The sequence below is a fragment of the Protopterus annectens genome, chromosome 2.part2 (assembly GCF_019279795.1).
Source record: "Protopterus annectens isolate FY-2018-M chromosome 2.part2, PAN1.0, whole genome shotgun sequence".
In the NCBI taxonomy this organism is placed as follows: Eukaryota; Metazoa; Chordata; order Ceratodontiformes; family Protopteridae; genus Protopterus; species Protopterus annectens.
The window spans coordinates 741,640,679-741,666,901 of record NC_056730.1 but is presented as its reverse complement, the minus strand read 5'-3'; the positions used below and the strand labels follow the sequence as shown (position 1 = coordinate 741,666,901).

Here is a 26,223-nt window from a genome sequence, read left to right as displayed (position 1 = left end):
TAGAGGTCATCAGACATTCATCAGGGGTAGGTCAAGTTCTCCTGCTTTAGTTTCCCTAACCCTAATGCATGTACTGGACTATTTTAGTGGCAGGACATGCATTGGAATAATGGCTGAGGGCAGCCCCTCTTTTTTGCAAGTGACAGTCCCTCCAAGCATCCTGCCTCACCACCTAGAAAGTTAGCACTGTCCAGTGTGCCCCCTGAGTGCATGCAAACTCCACCATTCACCTGGGAGAGGCAAGCAGGCCGTGCTTCTTCACTCCTCATCCTCCTTACCCAGCCCAGCTCCTTCAGTGGTTGGGGTGCTAATCAAACCACAGTTGCCTGGGTCACTGTTGAAGTCCATCCCCTGAACCATACTGACGGATGACCACTTAATGGATCAGTTTGCGGTGCTTAACCACATACTGCCTTGCTCTACCTTTAGGACATGACTTACATATCAGCTGCTGCCTCAGCCTAAAATAATGTAAATAATCTTAACCTCAGACCATTGGCAAGTCTTCCTTCTCTGCAAATGTAAGGTACCCCTGCATGTAGCATGCAGTTTATTAGCATTATGTGCAACATCACCATGGATATTACAAAGGTTTAGCTTTTAGCAAAAAAAACTAAATATGTGAACAGGAATTATAAGTAAAATATTAGAAAACATTTTAGTTGGCAGTAGTGAGCCAGCACTGTCTAGCAGTACCCTGCTGTTCAAAAATTTCCGTAATATTTTGATCACTGGCTGCATCGATATTGCTGGTAGAATCAGAAAGACAGAGTGGGCTTCCTTGTAGTACCACACTTAAAAGGAAAATATTTTTATATCCAAGGACCTAATGTGATATGTCACAGTGAACCCTGATATAAAATTGGCCAATACCTATCAAAGACCTTTTCTGACTCTGTTCCTTTTGCCACCAGGAACTTTTTTATTAGTTGCTTGACAGACCATTTATACCATTCTCCCTTTGTTAATTAATTCATGTATTTTGGGTTTCTAATACCATGATGGGAATGGACCCCATTCCTAAGTCAAAGTGTGATTAAAGTTCATGAAGTTAGTATTGTTTCAGTCTTTCTCATCATGTAATTTCTATAATGTCCTTCCAGGTAAAAGACATTTGAGCTTGATATACTTAAATGTACCCCTAAACCTCTTATTTTGGAGGGATTATGTTTAGTTTCTGGTCAACATTGTACAGTGAGAATCTGTAGCATTATTAAATTCCTCATCGGCTTGGGAAACAAGGAAACATTTGCTATTTTGAGAACTTTACTTGGTCTTCTTTTAGGTAGTTTTTATTTTATTTTTGTAAATTCCGTCAATACTTGCCAGGATACAGTAACTTTATGCTTGCATCCAGCTGTTCTTCACAAAGTCGTGTAGAGGAAGCCTGTTACTGCTCTTGGGTTAACCCCAGAAGAGAGAACCTTGCTAAAAATGCCTCTTTTGCCTCACCCCTGCAGTACATCACAGAAACCATAACCTACATCACTTGATCATGAAACACGTTCAAAATAGACAGAGGAAAAGACTGTATCCTGAGCAGGGATGTCTTTTATTTGTATGAACTCCCTTGAAATTACTTGAACTTGTGTCATTGAGACATAGTGGAATAGTAGGTCCAGCTGAGTGTCTCAGCCATTGTTGCAGTATTGATGCTTAAGAATTGCTATGCCATAGCCTTGAGAGCAACAATGAATGATATGTAGTCAGGATCAGTAGACTTGCTCTGATGACTTGGGATGAACAGCTAGCCGTTTGTGTCATTACATTCCTATTTCAGGACTTTATATTCCTTATTTCAGGACTTTTGGCATGCTCTTACCCATGCCTTTAATTTGGCAACCAAAAATCAAATATCCTACATGATACTACTAGAGTGAAGCTATAAACATGGACAGTGTAGATGTCCCCTACCAGCATTTCAGAACCACTCTGAAATTCAGCCATGCTGTTAAAGGAGAGAAGTCTCCAGGGGCATCTTTTTTTCTGACACAGTGCTACAGACCATTGAAGTGAACAGTGTCCAGTGGGATGAGACATAGTAATTACTAAAGGTGAGCAATCTTCTCTGCTCTCCCTGGAAACATGTTTAGTTATTGTGCCACTAAAAATTGAATATGTACAGTACTTAAAATGTCTCAGGAGAACTGAAATAATTTGGACCCAAATCCCTGTTTAACCAAGTCATTTTTCTGTTAAGAGCATTAGTTCTGGGGGTAAGTGATTGCTTTGTTCTCTTGACTGATAAAAGTTTATGATCTTCTACCAGAACCAAGTTGTTCCATAGCATGTTACCTAGACAGATATTTTCTTAACTCATATTACAAGAAAGTTGATATGTAAAAATAGCAAGTTAAAACGGTAAACTGACTGCTCCAATATTTAATTTTTACTTTGTTTTTCACAAGCCTGTTCTGATCCCTTCATTTTGCGCCTTGCTGAGGTTGAGCTCTGTATTAACTGTTGATGTTTATGTTCTACCACTGCTGCAGTCTCATAACTTCAGGAAACTGTGATGCAGGTTGAAGCTTGATATTCTGCCAGGCTTTCAGAGCCCTTCTGCCCTGAGCCAGGCTGACATCTCCTTACCTCGGATGTCTTTATGTACTTGGTATGAAAATTTTCACCTGCGCCATCTTTAGTTCTTTCTTGTTACATTGACGGATGTATGAACTGCACCATTTGGCACTGAGAATGTGTTTGTAAGTCTCAGTCAAGGCTTTGGATGAAGAGCAGAGAAAGTAAGTAACCCATTGGGGAACATTTCTTTTTCACCTTTTATTTGTATTTGTTATATGCGCTTGACTAACAGATATTGTGGATAGATGTAGAGCAGATGCCCAGCACACAGGTATAGGACATGTCTGCTTCCATTAAAAGTAGTAGATGTACCTGCAAATGTCAGATTCCTTATAAAGATTTCCATGAACATTGTATTTACTGTTTGAATTTATAACATGTCAGTAGCTGTCAAATTTACAAGGGATCCAGACCCAAGACTGTCAGAGATGAACTTAAAGTCATCCTGGCCTACTTCCTCAATAAAGAATTAGCAGTCATTTTGAGCTAGTTCATCCTGTCTTCAGACTTATGCTAGATACAAGGACACCCCCCCCCCAACAAAAAAGAGGAGGAAGGAGAAGCATAAGGAGAAGCTAGGGGATATCATTGAGGTAGATGACACCCCTCAGAATCTTAGTTATGATGACATGAGCTCCATGAAGGTGCTGGACCAGAACCCAGCACTGATATCTTTTACAGCAGAGGCCTACGGCATTGTATCCAAGGAGTCTCCACCTAGTTTACTCCTAGCATGTCCTACCAGACCAAACAACTGCCAAAGAAGATGACAGCAGATGGTACTCAGACAGCCACTTCAAAAGGGGGGGGAAGGGCAGAATCCCTTTGGAAATGAACAAGGAGGATGTATATGCAGTTGATTAACAGGAATTCAGTAACGTTCCCTCAGGGCTTTCCAACTCCCCAATGGCCAGCTGTCATCATAGACTCAGCCTCTGAGGTCAGTGGTAAGTAAAGACTGCCACTTGGTGAGTCATCAGTCTGTCTGCCACCCATTCCCCTCCCAGTATTGGACAGGTGGCTCAGGGATTGCTCTAGTTCCCACAAAACTGTAAAATCTGATCCATTACAGTAGTGTGTGTCTGTAGTCCAACCTGTCAAAAGGAAAAGGTGTCCAGTGAGGGACTCTTAATTCCACATATTCAGAGAAAGGGAAGGGAAGACCTGCATTATAAGTTACAGACTCCCCCACCCTGTGTTACAGTTAATGAGGTCACTCTGCTCTTTGACTCACCCCCAGAGAACCTGTTGTTTGTAGATAGCGTCTTAATGGAAGAGCATTGCCAGTAGCAAACTCACAAGCCATTAGCCAGAAAATAGATATAAACCTTCTGGACTTTGATACTCAAACCAATAGTTATTCTGGTCCAGGAAACTTTTCTGGATTATTTTTAGGCATTCTTGGAGCCAGATTGCCCCCCCACGCACGCACACACACACACTTCCACCTGTGTGACCTAACCATTCCTAAAAGGCACTGTGCCCTTATAAATTCCTTTACAGGAACCCCACTGCAGTTGCAGACACTGTCCCTGACATTGGCTAGAGGAGCCAGGCTGGCTCAAGGGAACAACTCTGCATCTGTTCCCCTCAATGAGAGGGAGAGCAGACAGGAAGAACATGTAAGCATCTGCAACCCTGACATGTAGGGCTTTAATTTGCTAAGCCCACCTTTTTAAAATGTCAGGAGTCTGTCCTCATTAAAAATTGTGGGGGAGTGCAGGACGAAACTGAAAGGGCTTCTCTGTGTTCATTGCAGCTGGGAAGTGTTGCTCTGAAATGCGAGTGTGACGCAGTAGATGCAGTATCCAAGGCTGCTGCGATGGGGTCAACACTCATGAGACATTCTCGTCTGAGGGCTCAGTCTGTCTTTGAGGATGTAATGGCACAGCTTCACATGAGCTGCTCTTTGGACATCATGGTTATAATGTGTTCCAAAAATTGGAGATCAAGGGGAAGACCAATCTGCTGTGGAGGCATGGTACCGACAAACAAGTGAAAGGTTCAAGGAGCATTCCAGAGAGAAAATGGCAGTATGGTAGAGGGAGGTAAGGAGGCCGCTGAGTTTTCCACCTCCAACAGGGAGCAGCTCTGACAACACCTGCCTTCTCTACCCCAGAAATCACTCTGGCTTCCCACCAAACCACCTTCCCAACAAAGCTACAGATAAGATAAGAGGCCAACTAGCCTGTTGCTCCAAACAGTAATTTTCCATAATTGTGTACCAGTCAGTTCACAGCATAGTATCCAGATTATACAGACTCTGGTTCTTGAAAAAGCCAGGGAGGAAGGGAATCTCATAAGTACCAGAACATCAAGTGGACTTAGTAAAGCTTATCTCGATGGAGATGTTGGCCCAAGGTTCCTCTAGAACTGGAACTAAGAATGTTTTACTAAAGTCTTTCTGGTACCAAGGAAGGATGGCCACTGGAGACCCATTCAACATTTTCAAAATTAAAGAAATACCTTAAAAGTCCCAAAATTGAGAAAGATGACCCTGCAGACATCGTTTGCACTTCTGATCCCTTAGGAATTTTTGGGTATAATCTACTTCAAGGAGCAACTGTCAATCCATGGTTAAGAGTCAGAACCAGATCTTGTAACAACCCCATGAAAAGCCGCTGCTATCCTCAGAGTTGACCAGGCAAGGGGACAAATGGCCTTACTTTTTTGTATCCTAAACACATACAATTTAGTCACTAATCTACCTACTGCATGCGTTTGAAATGTGGGAGGAAACCAGCCTACCAGGAGAGTACCCATACAAACACATGGAAAGCATGCATACAGAAGACACCCCAGTTGAGAAGCAAACTGCAGAACAAATTTCTGTGAAGCGACACAAGGACATCTACCTCCATATACCAATTTTGAAAGTAGTCCTACAGTAACTGAAATTTGTGGTGGGAAGCCTGTATTGCCGGTTTACACCTTTGCCCTTTGGTTTACGTACTACATCCAGAATATTTACCAATTGCCTGGCCCCAGTGATACTGCACTTCAGAACTAAGGGTGTCCACAGTAAACAATACATGGATGATTCCCTAATCCAGGCCATCTCTCTGGAGATAATGCAGAGGGCTCTAGGTTACTCTCTGCAATGCAGAACAGTTTAGGTTCACTCTCAACCACCTAAAGTCCAACCTGATCTCAGCTCAAAAGATGGTGTTCCTCTGTGCACTCCTGGTCATCAGTACCTGCAAGGCCTTTCCCCCCAAAAGAGAAAATATATGCCTTATCTGCCTTCTTCAGAAACATTGCAGACTTACTCAAGTGGACTGCTAAACAGATTTTAAAGATTCTGGTCATGCATTGGTTCGTATCTTAATGGCTTCTCTAGCCAGATTACACGTGAGGAATTTTCAGTGGTTCCTAAGGAGCACCTGGGGCCACCATTCATAACCCGTGGAGAAATTCTTCACAGAATTACATTGTGCTAAACGGGTGTTAGGTTTGTGAGTGAATCAGGTTAAAAGAAGTGAGAGAGGTGTTTCAGCCAGACATCTTACAACCCAGACTCTAACTGTAGGTGTTTGGGTGCTCAAAATTTATTCCTGAAGGTGCTGGACACAGGAATTCCCAGGAGAGAAAACTTCACATTTTATGTAAAAGAGGTGTGAGTAGTCATTTGAGAGAGTTTCAGACAGTATGGGTGCCAGGGATACTGAAGGTAATTACAGGTAACACAGCAATGTTGTGGTACATTAACAAATGGGGAATTCACTGTTATCATCTATGCAGGTTAGTCATAAAGACCTAGGATTAGGCCATGCAATACAAAGTGCTCATGATAATCTCGTACATAACCACACAGGAAAATGCCAACAGAAGTCCAGTTGAGCAGGACTTCTATCGACCCACCCGAATTGATGCTGCACAGATAAATACTCCTAGACATAACCAGTAGATGTGGTGTCCCAGAGATAGATTATCTCTACTTCTGTGTTCAACAAATAACTGAGAAAATTCTGTTCCAGATTACGTCACAGGCAAGCTTGGGCAGTGGATGCTTTAATTGATGGAGTCTGTCTCAGTGTATTTTCCTCCGATTCTTTTTCTTTCCAGTGTTAAAAATGTCAAGGAGAGGAGGCCAAATGTGATAATAATACTGATGTAGTGCAAGAGGGTCTAGCATCTTGGAGGGACATGACCTTGCTTCACTTTGGGCATACTAAAAATTGCAAGTGAAACTAGGACGTCCAGTACTAGGAAATCCTACTCAAGAAGGTGGAATGGATTTTACCCTCTGCTATCAAAGATTGAACATGCATCCTAAATATGGGATGTGCTTGATGGTTCATCAGTACTTCAAGCTTTATTCTTCTGGTTTGGTGTACATCTCAACAAAGGTGCCACTCTTAACCATTTCTGCCTGTCTGCCCAAGACCTCTCCTCCCCTCTTTTTAGTTCGACCATGTGTTAAGCATTGTCTGAAGAACTTTCTATACCTCAGGTACCCAGAAAGACCTCAGCTTAGGATCTTAACTTTATGCTGGAAAGGCTGACCGTGCCACCAGCGGAACCAACATTAATTGCAGCCATAACATTTTTGTACTGGAAAATCAGCTTTTCTTGCAGTCACTTTAGCCTGAAGAGTCTGAGTAACAAAACATAATATACATAAAAACTTTACTGATTTTTTTTCATAAAAGTAAGGAGACCCAGCACACAAACTATTTTTTTTATGCATAAAGTTATTACTTGAAGTGATCATGAGCCAAATTATCCATCTACCAGTCTTTTTCTTGCACTCCATAACAAATGGAAAAATAGTTCTGCATTAGAAAGACATACCAGCTGTTCATAGCTTTTGCTGAGAACAGATTTCCTGAGTTCAAGCAGACTATTCTAAGTGTGTTACATACTGTATTTCCTTCCACAAGGTCCATGGCAGGCCTCTATAAAGAAAGGTCTGACCAAGTTCTACCATGGCCACAGCTACTACTACTGCAGCCTTTCTGAAAGGGGTTAATACACAGGACATTTTAGAGGCAGTCAGTTGGTTCGTGGTCCATACATTTTCTAAACATTACAGATGGCTTCTTATTTCTAGGGCTAGAGCTGGGTTTGGATCTACATTCCTGAAGGGCATACTGCCCTCCTCAGAAACCAAGTAGTCCAACCACCCTTCCTTTAGTGGATCAATTTAGGTAATATTCTCTGAAATTATGACAACAACAGTGACCCGTGTAAAAAACATGGTATAAGTTGTGTAACCAACGTACAGTAACAGCAGATTATCTGTTGTGGTCAATGTTGCAGTCTTGGTCACCTTGAGCAATCTCCTTTGCCTCCCTGGGAACTTAGGGCTGGGGAGGTCACCCATGTCCCTTCCCTTGTCTGCTTCATCCCCTTGCATCCTCTCTCTCTCCTTGCACATCTCATTAGTTATGTCTCAAATCAAGAACCCTGAGAAATTATTTTGCTTCTGCGAAAGTGCATAAAGGATGATCTGAAGTAGTTAACTTCATTTGTGCAGCAACCTGTGGGTATCGGATCCAACTTCGGATCCAAGCCGGCAGTTTTCAACAGCTTAGATCCGAGCTCCTAGCTCCTCCTTCTACCCATAAACCCCTGCCAACCCTGACTGACCTCAGATCTAGTTTGCCGCGCTTGTTGTCAGCAGCTGGATTCTCGAGCTCCGTCATTAGCAAATTTCTGTGAGAAAAAAATAGAAACATTTTTTACCTTTTTCTATACTTTTGGTGTGAGTACCGTGTTTCCATACCTGTTTCCCTTAGTTTAAATCTTCTTTAGTTTATATATATTTTTCCCTCCCTCTCCCTCATTGGTTCATTAGGGTCTGTGTGTGTGTGTGTTTCTTTAGTTTTAAAAATGTCTGAGGCCCCAAAACCTATCTTCTCGAAGTGCACCGAGTGTGGCAATAAGCTTTCACCGGCTGATGGCCACACTCTGTGTGTTCTGTGCCTTGGGTTTGGACACCTTTCCTCTGGGTGTACCATTTGCGTGGCGTACAACCCCAGGGCACTCAAGGACCGAAGATCCAAGCTGATCCTGGTGGGTCTCCTGCCCCCAGATTCGGCTTCGGCCTCCAGTCCTACCATGGCTACCTCCGCGGCTTCGGCGGCGGCCACTCCTGCCTCTCTCCCCCTGGCCGGGACTCAACCTGCCGCTGTAGGCCCGGAGGAGAGGGAGGCCAGGAAAGACAAGAGGAGGGAGAAGCACCACAAGCAGAGGGCCGAGGCCTCCGCTTCGGCTCCCCCGGCTAAGCAGTCTTCTCCCTCCAGGGCTTCCCAGTCTCCTCCTTCTCGGATCCGGTCCCCTTGTTTTTCAGCGGGTCCTGAGGAGGGGGAGACCCGATCTCCTTCGAGGTCATCGAGGTGGCACTCCCGTCCCGCCTTGGTGGCCTCTTTGAGATCTACGTATAGCCTTTCCAACGCAGACTTGGACCGGATGATGCAAAGATTCCTCCAGGCCCAACTGCAGATGGAAGTGCTCCTGCCCCCCCCCCTCCGGGGGGGGGGGGAGCTCAACCCCTTTCTTTGCCCTGATAGCTCCTTCTCCGTCCCGCTTCCCGGGTTCGGAGCTGGGCAGCCTTGGAACCAGGGGTGGGTCGGCACCGATAGTCTCGGGTACTTCGGTGCCAACACTTCCCTCGAGCCTGTCGGGTCCGTTTTTGTCGGATCCGAGCTCTCTGGGCCGAGGGCTGAGCTTCGGATCCGAGGGTTTCAGTATGCCTTCAGCGCTGTCCAGGTCGGAGCATACTGGGCCGTCGGATCCCATTGCTTCGGCGCCGACACCGATCCACTTGTTCGATCCGAGTGAGGGCCCGCTCTCGGATCCCATAGAGAGTGGCTCTCCCTCTGCGTTCGACATGGTGGAGAGGGCTCTGTTGACTGCTTCCAGGCCCCCGGTCCTTGCCACAGCTCCACCCCGCACTCCTTCTCTGTTGGGTCTGACTTCCATCACCCGGCCCCAGGGACAGCCTGCTTCAATGTCCCAGGTCGTTCCCTTGGAAAAGGATGTTGCTGGTGAGGCCTCCTCAGACAACCCCCTCCGAGGAGATCCCCCACAAGCGGAAGTGCAAGAGGAGGCACTTGGACTCCCCTGAGTCCTTAACCGAAGACACGGATTTGGAGGAGGGGGAAGGCTCCCCAAGGTCACCCCCCAAGGATGTCCCCTTTGGGGACATCATGGAAATGCTTAGGATCAGAGGGGGGTGGTCTGCCCCAAAGCTGACCTCGGACGAAGCCGTGTTCCTGGAGGCATTTGAAGCAGGCCCTTCTACCTCTTGGGTGTCCCCTCCGGCCGACCCCCTGGTGGACCTGATTACCACCAGGGTGTGGAAGGAACCGAACACTATGGAGCCAGTCCCGAAACGCCCTGACAGGATCCTCAGTCCCCCTGCCGAAAGGCCCCACTGGAGCAAGGGTCCCCCCATAGATGTCATGTTGATGGCGGCGGCCACTAAGAGGGAACTAGCTCAGGAGAGCCCCTCGGTCCACACCCGGGCAAGGAATCCCGAGCGATGGACCGCTTAGGGAAGCGGGTGTTTAGTTCAGCGTCGTCCTCGGTGAGGTCACTGAACTACATGGCACATGTTATTCAGCTGCAGAGGGATCTTATTAAAGAATACGCTGCATCGCCCCCAGAGTCCATGTCGGCGGAGGACAAACAGTTGTACTCCACCCGTATGGCCACTCTTAGGTCCATTTCCAATACCTCTGTGCGGCTACTATCCCATGCCATGGAAGGAGCCGCTAGAGCCAGCGGAGCAGGTCTCGTCATGAGGCGTCAGGCCTGGCTCCAGCATTGTAATTTTGCGGAAGCCTTCAAGGCGTCTTTCGCAAATGCCCCTTTTGATGGTTCTTCCCTATTTGGGAAGACAGTTTGTGATACTTTGGTCCAGAGAGAAAAGGACGGGAAGACGTTGTCTGCAATCGGAGTCTGCTTCTCTGCTCCCCAGAGGTCCTTCTCCAAGAACCAAAAGGGACAGAAGAAAATGTGGTTCCGGAAGTCGCAACAATCCCAGTCCGCTCCGGACCCCCAGTCCTTCCATGGCAGAGGAGGACATGGAGGATGCCGCCCTAGAGGCAGAGGGGGCCCGAAGAACTTTGGGTCCAGAGAACCTTTCTCTGATCGGCCCATGCAACAGCCCTGAAGGGTTGCCTGACTGCTCCACTCTGGAGGCAGTCTGGGGGCATTTCCCGAGGCACCTGGCAGCTTGGGAGTCCATCACGACAGACCGCTGGGTGCTTCGCATCATATCCAGAGGTTACCAGATCCCCTTCTCTTGCCCTCTTCTCTTCCCCAAACACCTCCCCGATGTCCCACCCGATCAGAGGGAGGTCGCAGCTGCTGAAATCCGGCAGCTCCTAGAAAAAAGAGACATCCAACACGTCCCCCCAGACCAGCTCGTATCGGGTTTTTACTCCAGGTTCTTTTTGGTGCCAGAAAACACGGGGGACTTAAGGCCAATCCTCAATCTCTCCCTTTTGAACCTTTCAGTAACCAAAGAAAAGTTCCAGATGGTCACTCTTCAATCTATTCTCCCCCTATTATGGGAGAACGATTGGATGTGCTCGATAGACCTCAAGTATGCGTACTACCATATTCTAATGGACAGACGATCCAGGCGGTTTCTCCGCTTCCGGCTAGGGGCCAGTCATTACCAATTCAGGGCTCTCCCCTTTGGTCTCACCTCAGCCCCCAGGGTGTTTACCAAAGTGTTAGCAGTGATAGCAGCCCACCTGAGGCTCCAGGGAATTCAGGTTTTTCCGTACCTGGATGACTGGCTCCTGACCGCCTCGACAAGGCATCTACTCTGTACAGCCAGGGATCATTTTCTTCGCCTTGCTCCCTGGCTAGGGATCACAATAACTATAGACAAATCTGCTCTCACCCTGACCCGAGTCATAGATTTCATCGGGGCCAGGTTAAACACAATCAATCTTGTAGCCTTCTTAACCCCAGAGAGACTTTGAACCCTGAGGTTTCATGTGCAGGCCATCCTTCTATCTTCATCTCCTCCGGCAGTGTTGGTCCTGAGGGCTCTAGGCTCGATGGCAGCGGCAATCAACTTGTTACCTATGGCACGTCTCAACATGAGGGTCTTACAGTGGACCCTCCAAGTCTAGTGGTCTTTTCTTCACTACCCTCTGAGTCATCCCATTTCCCTCAGCAGGGCTTGCAAGAGGGCTCTCGTGTGGTGGCTGCAATCTCCGGATCTCCACATGGGACGCCCCTTCTCTATGGCCCCTCCCCTGGCCACGGTGACCACGGATGCCTCTCGCCTCGGGTGGAGGGGGCACTGTTTGGGCAGGACTGTCCAAGGCACGTGGAACGATACGGAGACCTCTTTGCATATCACTGTCCTAGAGATGAGGGCAGTGCTGTTGGCGTTGCAAGCACTTCAGGACCTTTTTCCTGTAGGGAAGATTGAGATCCAGATGGACAACATGTCGGTTGTCTGGTACATCAACAAACAAGGGGGAACCAGGTCTTACCCGCTCTGTCGAGAGGCCATGAGAGTGTGGGAATGGGCAATCTCCACCAACCGTTTTCTCATTGCAACGCACATTCCAGGACGGTCCAACATCCTAGCGGACAAACTCAGTCGCACCATCCTTTCCCCTTACAAGTGGTCTCTCAATCCGCACGTAGTGAATCAGATTTTTGCCAAATGGGGGCAGCCCTGTTGCGATCTTTTCGCCTCTCCCTCAAACACCAAATGCAACAGCTATTTTGCTTTAATTCCCCCAAGTCGGGGAATCCCAGAGAGATGCTCTGGTGCATGTTTGGCCTCCCGGTCTGCTTTATGCTTATCCACCTCTCCCCCTGATGCTAAAGATTCTACAGAAAGCCAGTCGGTTGGGGAGCAGGATTATCCTCATTGCCCCATTCTGGCCTCGTCAAACCTGGTTTCCTTATCTCTGGTCTCCTCTGGTGAATCCTCCTTGGATTCTAGATCCCCTCCCAGATCTGATCTCCCACCCCCTGGGTCTCCCGACCCCGAACTTGGACAGCCTCAAGCTCACAGCTTGGCTGCTCCAGTTCCACTCCTAGCCAGGACTCCCGGCATCTCTTCCCCAGTCAAAGCTATTCTAGTTGCAACCCATAAGCCTTCTACTAGGAAGGTTTACAGTAGCAAATGGAGACGTTTCTCTATCTGGGCAGAATGTCAAAACTTGGATCCCTTCACAGCTCCTTTACCTGTGGTGCTAGACTTCTTATCAGAATTATTTCACCAGGGAGCTAGCTGTTCCACTGTCAAGGTTCAACTAGCAGCTATCTCTCACTACCATGTCGGACATGATCTGCATCCCTTGATCACTTCAAAGCTGTGCAAGACCTTCCTGAAGGGCACCTTCCTGCTCAGACCTCCGGTAAAGGAAATGGTACCTCCGTGGGATTTGTCGTTAGTGCTTCAGGCTTTGACAGCTCTCCCCTTTGAGCGTGCAGCTTCAGTGGAACTCAAGTATTTGTCTTGGAAGACTGCCTTTCTCGTCGCCATCACCCCTGCCAGAAGAGTTTCTGAAATTCAGGCCCTTGTGTCAAACCCCCGTATCTAACCTTCCACAAGGATAGAGTCTACCTCAGGACCAATCTCTCCTTTCTCCCCAAGGTTGCTACTGAATCTAATATCAACCAGTCCATTAATCTTACAGTCTTCTTTCCCAACTATCACAACAAAGGAGAATACAAATTACACTCGTTGGATGTGCATAGACAACTTCGATTCTATATTCACAGGACATCTGGTCATAGGCAATCCGACCAGTTGTTCGTCTCCTTTGCCAAAAAGAATTTGGGTAAATCGGTATCCAAAGTTATGTTGTCTCGATGGATCTCGCAATGTATTCGTTTGGCTTATGAAAGTTCTGGTAGGCCCGCGCCTAAAGGAGTCCGTGCCCACTCTACGCAATCTATGTCTACCTCTGCTGCTTTTAGATCCAGGGTTCCTTTAGATGATATTTGTTCAGCCACCACTTGGGCCTCATCTCATACCTTTATCAACCATTATAAGCTGGATATTATCTCCAGAGGGAGAGCATCCTTTGGCTCTGCAGTGCTCCGGAACATCCTTCCATGATGGCCGCCCAAGATTCAGGTAGCTGGGGACTCTGTCCCACAGGTTGCTGCACAAATGAAGTTAACTACTTCAGATTAAGAAGTTATGTACTCACCATAACGTTCCATCTGAGTAGATAAATTTCATTTGTCAGCAACCATCCCCCCCTCCTTCCCCCTGACCTTCCATCATTCGGTTTTGCTGTCTTCAGAGATGACATTTGAAATTGGTAAATCTGTAGCAGTTGCTGCTTGGGGGCAAACCTGATCTGAGGTCAGTCAGGGTTGGCAGGTGCTTATGGGTAGAGGGAGGAGCTAGGAGCTCGGATCTAAGCTGTTGAAAACTGCCGGCTCGGATCCGAAGTCGGATCCGATACCCACAGGTTGCTGACAAATGAAGTTTATCTACTCAGATGGAACGTTATGGTGAGTACATAACTTCTTATTTTTCGTGTTTCACTATTGCGGTCATCACATTTGGGTTATCTCTGCCAGGGTAGCCCTCGGCCGGCCCGAATACCAGAAGCTTAGTATTTTTGCGTCGGTTGCTGTCGCTTCACGACTGATGTCAGGTCATCAGTAGTATAAAGCAAGGCAGCCGACACCATTACATCAGTCTTTCTTGCCGTGGAACCTGAAGCAGAAGCAGTTCGCGTAAGTGCCGGTCAGCCGCTACCTGAGTTTCGTCGACCGATTTAAAGCTGAAGTCTTCTAAAGCTAAGTACCCCGTTGGGGATCTTTTCTTCTTGCACTAACCAATGTCAGAAAAAAGTTAACAATTGTCTCGCCTGTGGAAAGCAAATACCGCACCGAGACTTTCATTCTTACTGCCTCACTAGTTTAGGCCCAGACCACGACGTCCCCCTCTGTCACTTCTGTGCTTTGTTCAATGCCAGAACTATCCGTCGTCGGGCCCTTATTGTAGCTCGATATTTTCGCTTGCAGTCCTCGAACTCCGATATGGCTTCGGAAAGCCATCCGACAGCCGATCTTCCGAAAAAACATAAAGATAAAGACAGAGATGGACTGCATAGGTCCAAACCTACCGACGATGCTTCCATTAAGCTAGTTGTCAGTTCAGTTTCACAGCCCCTGATGCCTACTTCTTTGCATTTGCAGGCTGCTACCGAGACCCTTTCGGAGTCCGGTATGCCACAGCACTTTTCTTCAACTAAGGATCCTGCAGTCATCTCTGCCTTGGATGGGTCCGGAGCCACTGTGCAGGCACCGGCTTCCGAAAGTCCTTCGCACTACCAATTCTCAACACAAACCGATGTCTTCTTTCGCGACTACTGTTCTTTTGAAAACTACAGAGTTTCTTAGGCCCAGGGTACGGACCACGCCGAAGAAACCAACAACCCAATCTCAGGCACCTGCTTCCTTGCCTCAGTTTCAAAAGCTTAAAATGGTGGAAGACCTTATCATGCTTATCAGAGGAAGCTAAGCTACCCCCTCCAAAAGGAAAAGAGATCTGTCCTCTGTAGTTTTGTCTGAACAAGAGTCAGATAATTCTGATGCATCTGAATATGAAGACATGCAACCCCTTTTTACTTATGAGGATTCTGATGCAGAGGATTCCATCCCTTCCACCTCTCCCCCCAGAGGATTTTTCCTTTGGGGAAACCCTTCATACCTTAAGGGAGCATTTCCAATGAGAGAGTCTGGACTACCCTCAGTCTAAACAGAGACTCGGGGAATTCTTAGATCTTCCACAGCACAGATCCTTGGCCATCACCCCCTCCCCAGTCCTGGATGTTGTAGATGATGTTTTCCTGGAATCCAGATTGACTCCTGACACCCTCCCTCTTGCACCCAGAAAACCAGACAGGTACTATGGAATCCCTGACTCGCGCAAATTTTTTTTTAAAAATCCTACTGCTGACCCTAAGGTAATTTCTCAAGGGATTAAAGCAACCACTGCTAAGAATCCCACCCTCTCAGATAGGGATTCCCAAGCACTAGACAGATGGGGTAGAAAAGTATACACCTCAGCTACTCTTGCTATCAGGGCATTAAATTATCAGTTCTATATGCTAAAATTTCAGCAACATACCCTGGAACTCCTCAAGCAAAAAATGTCTTCCTTTCCTGCTTGTGCAGAATCTAAATAGTTACAAGAGTTAATGCATTCCGCAAGTCAAGTAACTAAACACACCTTGCACTGTGGTTTTTATGGCCTAGAAGCTTCTTGCAGGGTAGCAGTCACCGGATATGTGAAGGCATGCATGGCTTAAGGAACCACCCTTGGCAGACCATGTCAAATCTAAATTGTTGGATGCCCCCTTGCACAAAGACAACTTATTTGGCACAAAGGCAGTAGAGGTCTTAAAAAAGATGGAAAAAAAAGCAAAATCTGTGCAGACAGTTAAGGATTTCTTACAGGTCCAGCCACCCAGGTTCAGCAGGCATTGTCCCACCAAGCTCTGGTCCTTTCCTGCTCCCACTAATCCAGTCCAGCCCAGACCCCCCCCGCCCGACAGCAGCCACAGGGAATGCAGAGATCTAAGCAGTGGACTACCTCCACTTCAAAACCAGGGAGTTCTAGGCCACCTCCTAACTCACAATGACTCACCTCCCCACCCCCTCCCTCTGCCCACCTTCACTTACCCCTATGAGGAAAACTCTCCTTTCATGCAAGTACCTGGGCCACTATTACCAGCGACTGCTGGGTTCTCAACATAGTGTCCCAGGGATACATATTTTCTTTCCACACACTTCTTATCCCAAAAGGGTTCCCCAGATCTACCTCCAAACCAGTGAGCAGAGGTGGAAAAGCAAGTCTTTCCCTGCTCTCTATGAGGGCAGTGGAGCACATTCCTGCAGAACAGAGAGGCCAAGATTTCTACTCCAGACTTTTTCTGGTGCCCAGAAAAGAGGGCACCTGGTGCCCCATCCTCTTATTTATCCATTCTAAACACCTTCCTGGACTAAATCCTTCAGAAAGTCTGATCAGTTGCTGGTTAGCTTTGCTACAGGGGCAGAAGGCAGAGCCATCTCCAAACGGATAGCATACTGCATCCATTTCTGCTACAAACAACATGGAAAGCCTCCTCCAAGGGGGTCAGGACTCACTCCACCAGAGCAGCCTCCACCTCTGAAGATTTCCTCAGAGGAGTCCTCACCTGGATCAGTGGATCCTGGCGGCTGCCACCTGGACATCTGTTCACACATTTACCAAACATTACCACCTGCCTCTCTTCTCTAAATCCAGGGAATGGTTTGCCTCTGCAGTCTTGCAGAGCATTCTAGCCGGCCCCTAGTTTCCTTTACTGCCTCCACCCATTTCCTCAGCTTTGGGAATCAACCCAAATGTGCTAACTGCAACAGTGAAACACAAAACATAGTACAGTTGTGTACACTTACCATAAATATAGATGTTCGAATGTATTCACTGTTGCAGACCTGTTTTCCCTCCTTCCATCCCCCTTTTTTTCTTTTCTTTCCTTACAAGGGACATATTGGTATTTACTTTCTGCTGGTGGGGTTCTTCCACCAGAATCTGGCTCCTGACAGGTTAGGGCAAGAAAAACTAATGTAATGGTGTCGGCTGCCTAACTTTATACTATTGATGACCTGACGTCAGTCCTGAAGCGCCAGTAACTGACCCAGAAATACAAAGCCTCTGGTATTCGGGCCGGCCAAGGGCTACCCTGGCAGGGATAACCCAAATGTGATGACTGCAGCAGTGAATACATTTGAACATCTACATTTATGGTAAGTGTACACAACTGTACTTTTCTGATGTACGCCAACACCAACCCGGCTGAGGGGGAAGGGTGCTCATCTCTGAAATAAATAAAATGACCAAGTGACAGTAAAAACATCAACAAACACCTAACACCTTGGTCCTCGCACAATTCCAGGGTGTAAGCAGTGAAGAAAATGTAAGCATAAATAAGAACAATCATCCAATTAATCAATTAAAACAATTATAGATGCATAAAAGCCTTTCATTTAAAATCTGCATTCAATCCCAAGTCTCTGCTAATTTCTTTTCCAGCAACAGTTTCATATTCACATCAGTACTTTGTACTTTAACATGATGTAAAATTGTGGCAGAAAAACATTCAAACTTTCCATAATCATGGTTACAAAAATGCTGAGCAGCATGATTGTACTTATCCCATTTCACTAAATGTAGGTGTTCCTGAACTTTCAGTTTACATTTCTTTTTCCTTCACTGTATAAAACAGGCCACAGGAAGATCTGTGTGCATAAACAGCTCCAGTATATATACATATATATATATATATATATATATATATATATATATATATATATATATATATATAATGTGTGTATATATATATATATATATATATATATGTGTGTGTGTGTGTATATATATATATATATATATATATATATACACACATACACACACACACGTGCATACACATGATAGATATGTGTATATGCACAGGGTCTATATTAGATATTCGAACTTTCAAAAGTTCGAATGTCATATGGTCGACACTATATGATCGAATTTTTGAAGGTTCGAACGTTTTAACGGAGATCTCCGTACAGCCCGGAATGGGGAGATTTCATTTTTCTGCACTGTAGTGCATTCTCAGAGTTAGTAAATTTAAAGAGTGCGGGGGTGCAGGGGGGCTTGTCCCCCTGCTTAAAACATTTAGGTAGGTTATTTGTTTAGTTTATTTTTTTTTAAATTAGATATCCAAACTTTTAAAAATTCAATCATATGGTGTCGACCATATGACATTCGAACTTTTGAAAGTCCAGTTATCTAATATAGACCCTATGCACACACATATATAGTTAGATTGATAGGTAATGTGTGCATGCATATATCTAAGAGTACTAGTACTCACGTTTTTTGGAGCTGTTTCCGATGTCACAATTAAGGGGACAGTGCTTCTGTGAGTTATAACCATTCTAGGCCCAGTAGCTCCAACTTTTCTAAAACTATTGTGAACCAAATAATCTGCAACATTGTTCCGTTTTAACGGAAAAATCTCAAAGAAGTGTTTGAGTTAACTCACCAGTTAGACTCCGCTTTCTTTAATGACTTTAATTTTGCTATGAAAATCATTGCACTCCATAACATAACATTGATTTTCAGTATATTTCTTGCCACCCTGATCTGATTTATAGCAGTATTTTTTCTTGAAATTCCATATCTATCCATCCCACAAACTTTCCAATAGACTTGACTAATATCCTTCACTGCATAATCTCGGGAAGATGCTATGATGTAGTTCTGTTAAACCTAATCCTGAAAGTTATTCCAAGTAGTGCATAAACTTCTAGCACTTAGCCTTTCACCTTAAGGTGAACCATGTATAATATGGCTAGGATGAGAGCTGTTAGCCATCAAAAAAAAAAATAGAACAGGAAAGTAGATGTAAATGCTACTTTGCCTGATGTCCACCATTCATGTTACCAGTCAATATCAAGTCAGAATAATCACAATTGACACTTGTGTAAAATGTATACCAAATCTGCTTTTGAATAAATGTTTAAAGAAATAAAAAGTTGGCCTAATGGTTAAGGTGTTCACCTTACAGACACAAGATCCAGGGTTTCATTTTCACACTGGATAATTGGTTAGGTTTAAAATGGCCCTCAAGGGTAGTTAGCCTACTACTAATCTATGAACCTATGAACCCCGGACACCTCTCTTGCATACTAATAGTGAATCATGTATGTATCTGTAATAAATAATTACCTAATTTTTCTAAAAGGAATGAGTATAAATACATTTACCCTTGCATAGCCCAATCATTTTATTTGCGAAAGTGAAGGCATATGGAGTGCACCCATAGCTATTTCTTTTTTGGTAATTAATTTGATTGTCAAACATAAAATAATAATGCTTCACACCAAAGTGTAACAATTAAAAAAAAAATAAATAATTCTGAAAGTCTGGCTTGATGTCAGCCTGGAGCGGAGTTCCTTGAAGTTATGGTTGCAATAGTAAACGCTAACATTTATTGTTATAATTATTGATATTTGTTTATCGGCGAAAGTCTGACTGGACACAAGTGTCATTTTTCAGTGGAGGCCCTTGGAGAGAAGCTCCAAGGAAACACTTTAAAGCAGTTAATATTACCAGCAACAAACTTTGTAATGCATTTTCAGCGAATACATAGCATAATAGTATAATAAAATGTATATTGTTCACAGACATCAGCATTATAGTAAATTTGTCCTTTTTTCCTCTAGAACTCTTAAACATGAAGTGTGCCATTAAGCTTTCCATTAGGTATGCACATGTGATGAAGCAGAATTTTTTTTTTTTTTTTTTTTAGCTGTTTTGGTGGGAATGCGTACAGACACCCCCAAAAGTATCTGGCTGTTGACCTTTGCATGGGAAAAATGCCCTTTGTTGGAACTAAAGGAACAGAGATCATTTCTTGTGAGATTCATTCCCTTTTCCTAATGTGTCAGACTGTACCATTTATTATATGCTAATATGGTCATCATTCACAAAAGCAAGAGCTTCTACATGTGCCTGAGCTATCTCATACTTGCATGTATGCTCCACAGAGCAGGGACCTATTGCTCCCTTCAAGGTATCACATATGTGATGACCCAAAACTGCTTCCCTTTGCCAAGGATGGATGAGTAGGCACTGGTTACTCACTCGCATCCTCCCTCTTCATCCTGCTCGTACAGGCACCCAAGTTGTTAAAGGTTGATATGCTTTTGAGTATGTTGGCTTGGCAGACCTGAAACATCTCCTGGAATGTATATTCCTGACTGGCACTACTTCCATCACCTAGAGCTTTGTGATATAAAGGTCTTGCATTGTGAAAAATGTTCCACTAATACTGTGCTTCTAGACCAAACCTCATTTCTTTGAGCTGTTTAGTAATGTGGTTTGTTCATTCTCCAGTTTTCTTCTTGGATGTGAAATAAGGGACAGAATGCTTCTGCAGTACTTTGATCACCATGAATTGCAGTTTTACCCCCCAGAGGGCAAATTCAGGAAGAGTTACCATTTTTTCCGCTGCTATAGATAAGGAAGTTGTGATAGTTACCATGTAGTTTCTAAAAACGTTGCTAATTGCGTTACTTTATTTCGCTTGTTATTCCTGTAGGAGTGTGTGGCAGCTTCTGGTGCTTGTTTCATAAATTTGTAAAATTTGGATAATAGCACTCATAGGTGGGTACTAGGCTATCTGCCCAAAGGCATTTATAAGCCTAGCCAGAATGTGTTGGCTTTCGCCGCCCCCTTAGATTAGTTCCCTGTGCCTCTGTCCAGCAGAGCCACTGAAGTGATCCCCGAGGTAAACTTTCTGTTTCCCATCCACTTGTCAAGGTTTCTTTTGAAGAGTTTTAGCGAGGAGCTCTGCCTAATGTAGATTAGGAACTTGTTCCAAAGCATGGGAAGTCTCTGGGACAGGAAGCTATCCCTCCAGCACGTCCTATTTATTTAAGCACTCCAGCTTCTTTCTCTATTGTGCTTAATTTCGCTAATCATTATTGTCTGGAACTCCCTTCTGGAAGTGGAATATTCTTTGGCACAGCTTTGTCTTTTGGGACTTACTTTCAACTCCCAGATTAACCTATCCAGCTCTTGTCTCTTCTGTTTCCAGAGGGGTCTGTAGATGCCTCTTGGGAATCTTCCTTTCTGAAGTAAGGTAAAATGTATTCTTCCTTACCTATTGACCTTTTGTAGTGGATGCTTTTTATCCCACTTTCCATTCCCTTTATATTTTGAAGGGATCTGTTCAGCAACTGTCAAGGCCACTTCCACTTTTATAATTTTATATCCTTGTAGTTATTCTTAGCTTGCAGGTGGTTTTTTTTTCCCCTTGTATATGGATGGGGATCAAGGACTGATGATTTTGTGTTGTGGGGGGTACTCCAGTGTATGATAAGGTAGTGGGGGGGGGTCATTCTGTGTGTGAAGAGTTGAACACTGCAAAAAAAGTATTTTGGAAAGGGTCTCAAAAGGCGTACTCTTGTCTACCCACTAGCAACAGTCCTGTTGAAAATCAGATGATATGAAAGACATCTGCAGTTTACAGAAAATATGTGACAAACTTTATTGGGTTTTGAATTCTTTTTGTAGTATGTTGCTTTTCTCACTTGACTGATAAGTCAGTTTAAGAAATTATTTTTAAACACCTCTCATGATAGCATTTATGTTTTACAAATGTTGAATTTTTATCCTTGTCATAGGCTATTCAGGATTGTCCTAGGGCCAATCGTAATCTGATTGAAAGTCTTCTTGATGGACATTTCTTCATGGATGCAGTGCGTGAACTTTTTTCCCAGTTACCAGATTTTCTCCCTCCTGCAAAACTTCTCCAGACTTTGCTGTTGCATATTGTTCAGGTGAGTAAAGTTTTCAGTTTTACCACATGTGAAATTGGAATTACATTTAATTTATTAAATCTGATAGTGCTGATCACACTGTGGTGAAAATTATGCTGGTATTGCTGTATTTGTAGGCTGCCTTGTCCCATTTTGGCTGATAGCACTTGAAGGGCAGACCACACGCAGAGTATTTTTGTCTTACTTTATTTTAATTGTTGCATTGAATTTATAGTATTTAGTACTGTAGTTAAGCACATTAAATTTGAAAAAAAATAATTTCAGCTGAAAAAGAAACGCAGTATTCTTTTTCTTGTTCATTTGAAACAATTTTCTCAAATTTCATATTCTTTCATCCCCAGAGTTGTAGACAGTCTTGATTCAGCCTGACAGAAGTCAGGAATGTCACACTCAATTATTTGACTTTCTAGTAGGCATTAAAGAGTTATGAACATGACACTACATCATTTATATACAAATTGCATATGTCAGTTTTGACCATTTATTAGAAATTGTGCTTTCTTGGAAGATTCTGTGCCTTCTCAGAAAATATTTTATTACTTTCAGATGCAGGAGAGGAACAGCAACATTTACTGTAATAGTGGTTGTGAAATGACTACTAGCATTGCTGGATCTTGTGAATTCTGTGAGCATCACATTGGCCCAGTGATTTCCAGCTTCTTTTAAATGGCACTTTCTTTTGAAAGTGAAGTAAAGACATTATTTCTTCTTCCATTTTCTGCAGTTTCTGAAGCACAGAGTATGACATGATATATATTTTTTTTACATTTGTACGATGAATGTCAAGGGGTCAGTGAAAGCCTTTTTTGATGTGGACCTACATGTTGACTAAAGGTGCAGTAGCATATAGATGAAATTCTCTGTAATAGATTACACTTTTTCAAGTTGACTTACCAAGCACTGCTTTTATACTGGCTGCTGACTAGATCATTGGACTTTTTTCACATCTGTACACTCCAGAGGAGACTGAAATCTTGCCACTCATGGGTAATGATGGAATCCATCTTTATGGGGTTTTGTGAGGATAGCTGATATTTCTGCAGGAACCATCTTGGATACATACCCCTTATAACTTGTCCATAGTAGCAGATTCTGAATTGCAGGGTCTTCTTTGTTTGACAAACTGCATTCCTATAAACACTTTTGACTGGGAAGGGTAGTGTTTTAGTGAGCGTTACCTAGTACACATTTTTCTTCTTGGACAAATAGCTTTTAGCTTCTACAACTAGAGAATTAGTAGAACATGTTAATTCTTTTATTTAATCTTTGGAAGTTGTATGACATTTCTTACATAGTCTGTTTAAATGTTAAGGAGAGAGGTGAAAGTGCCTGTGCCACTAAGAGAAGAAAAAAGAAGTAATTTTATGTATTAGTTTACTTTGTTCTTCGATATGTCTCGGCACAGACACATTTAAAGACGTTATTGCTGTGCCTCTTATCTGAGTATCTCCAGGCACAGGCAACACACTTGTATATCTGCCTGAACATGATCCACCTGGCTTAGGATCTCTTTCAAGTATGAGCTGATGTTGGCCATTTTTGATGTCTCTTTACAAGGAGAGGTTCTTTCTGGGCGTGTTTGCTAGAATCGGTTTGTAAATCTGCAAAAGAGAAAACAGGGCTATGATCACGGGTCTGTATGATGTCTTCCTGACCATTTCTACTTATTTTAGGCCAGACCAATTTTCTAGAAAGAACTTCTGTCATAAAATGAGTAACGTTTTTGCCTTGGCATTCATAATCCTGTTTGCTGCTGTTGTTACCTTGTGGGTAGATGGCTAGCTGTTTGCTTATTGTAGTTTGGAAAACCATTGTAAAGGGGCTGTTGGATTCTAGTTGTAGTCATAGTATGCCACGCCTTTGAACTTTTACATGTTCATTGTAGGGATAATTCTACAACATAAATACTTATGCTTGAGAAATAGCTGAAGGTAGGTGCCTGCCCTGCCAGTCTGATTTCCAGAGTTTTGGCAGCTATTTCTTATAGGCTGAGCTTCTCCTTTGCCCTCTCCACCCAGACATCACTACTGCACACAACTTAAAGGAGGGGCCTCTTGTGCCATTATTAAACTCTCTTTCTTTACAGGAAGCAATTACTGCTCAGCCTTTTGAGTAAGATTAAATGTAACATTTATCCTGTCAACTTGCTACCAGAGAAATAGACTGACCTGAAAACATCCAAATGGATATCTGTCACATTTCTAATATCCAGCCCATGTTTCTGATTTATTTTATATATCCAGGGAGCAGTAGTTAGTATGGCATAATTGATATAGCCTTAGTTTATGGGTTGGTGGTTTGGTCTCAGGCTGCAGACGTGGTGCACAGGTCCTCATGAGTTTTACATACTGAGGCCTAATAGCTGGATGTGCATTTGGCCAAGATGCTGCTGTATGCCACTTTACGAAAAAGAGTATGGTGTGAGTGATTCCTCCTTTTAAGTTGTCTATCATTCCAAAATGTGGACTGGGGGAAGAGCTTGGCTTACAGGCAAGAATACCAGAGGTCTGCTTGAAAGTATTCTGTTATGGTACGTTACTCAGACAAGTATACTATTGTGTGTCATTACTGGCTCTGGTTAAGGAACAAGCAGTTTCTGCAGAGCTCTCGGATAGGTCCAGATTTTATTCTTTAAGAGAGCTGTTGATGTTGTTTTTCTTGAGAGAAATGTCTGGGGTTTTACTTTTATCTGTTTTTGGTTCTAAGCCTGGTAAGAGACCTCTCTGATCGTTGTCCCTAGTGACTGTAGTGACTGCATCCCAGTACATCAAGTTCCAAATGAGGACTTTCCAGTTGTGATAACCCTATTACATTAAGATACCATTGTGTTGTCAACTGACGTGATGGTCAACTCCTTGATGATCACTGTTCAGGATCCATGCAGGAGATTACTTTGTTTCAATTGGGTGGGCATCACCTTCTGTGTAAAATGGTGCTGTTTGGTGTCTCCTCTGCTCCCATAATGTTTACCAATGTACAAGACATTGTGGCAGAAGCCATACAAGGGGAAAAAAAACTTGTTCCTGTACATGAATGTTTTTCTTCTGGCATGCTCGTCAAGGGACTTCATAGTATTGGCATTGGCTTCTAACTTCCATTGTTGCAGATCTTAGGTCACCTCTGTAAACTTGGAGAAATACCCCGGAGCCTATTTGTGACTCACATGAGTGAAGTGGAGTTGAATATTCTTCAGTGATGAGCATTTCTGCTCACAGAGGAGAGACTAGAAGGTCATGGCCTTGTTTTTTGGATGAAAATGTAATGGAGTCCATGTTCAAACCCTTCTGCCCTTCGGCTTGTCAGGCACAGTATTTGCAGTTCTGTTTTCCAGATTATGTGGGTATTGCAGTGGGCAGGGCAGCTTTCATTAGTTTCTGAGTCATCACTCATCTGTCAGTGAACTTTTTATACTGTGTGTTCTGTAAACCAACTCAGAAATTACAGCAGAATTGACTACACAGAAACTCCTCCAGACAAGTATGTAAAACACATACACAATAAGCGCTTTTGTTTCCCTATTGGAAACTTAATCAGATAAACATTTCCTGGTTCCTCTGTTTAAACCTAAACCCACCTCCACAAAGACAGTTTAACAATATGGATAACCTCACAGCCGAGAAATAGACTGATAACATTAAGATAACTCAGCAAGATAAAGGTGGTGGTTTAGCAGTTTTCAGTAAAGGCAACTAAAACTCAAAAATGAAGCATCCTTTAAGTGATGGTACTTAGAGACGTCTCCCTTAATGAAAAGAATGGGGTATACAGACGTATAAGGCGTCATTTACATGATTTGTTCATTGAGGAAGTAATCACAAAAGAGGAATATAATTACTTGAATATGTCTAATCCGAAAACATCTTCAATTTTCTGTGTCCCCAAATTGCACAGAAACATTTAACACACTCCCATGTGGCGCATAGTAGACGCATGGGGCAGCATTACTCATCCTTGTGCAAAATACTTGGAGACCAAGTTAAAAATTTCTTGTTTTGAAGAACATCAGATCTGTCGTGACTCTTGTGAATTTCTATGAAAAACTGTCTCTATCACGTTATCGAAAGTTTACTTAATCGAATCAATAAAGGTCGAACTTTATTGATCGATTATGGAAAACATCAAATAACATAAAAAACAAACAAAAAAAAAAAAAACTAAATGGCGTAGGCAGGGGGAAAGCCCCCCTGCACCCCCCACCCCCCTACTTAAATATACCAACTCCGAGACTGCACTACATTGAGGTAAATGGAAATCTCCCCTTACGGAGATTTCCGTTTACTTGCGCGATGTTCTTCACTTTCG

At 43.9% G+C, this 26,223-nt stretch overlaps 1 protein-coding gene across 1 annotated transcript in view; it reads left to right on the top strand.

Annotated features, from left to right (window-relative positions):
- The window catches only part of SLF1 (SMC5-SMC6 complex localization factor 1), a 1,376,372-nt gene that overhangs the window by 861,693 nt on the left and 488,456 nt on the right, over positions 1-26,223 (top strand). Inside the window, exon 8 of the mRNA XM_044064135.1 lies at positions 21,766-21,921. Coding sequence (XP_043920070.1) covers positions 21,766-21,921 — 156 coding nt within the window. The remainder of the gene's footprint in view (positions 1-21,765; positions 21,922-26,223) is intronic.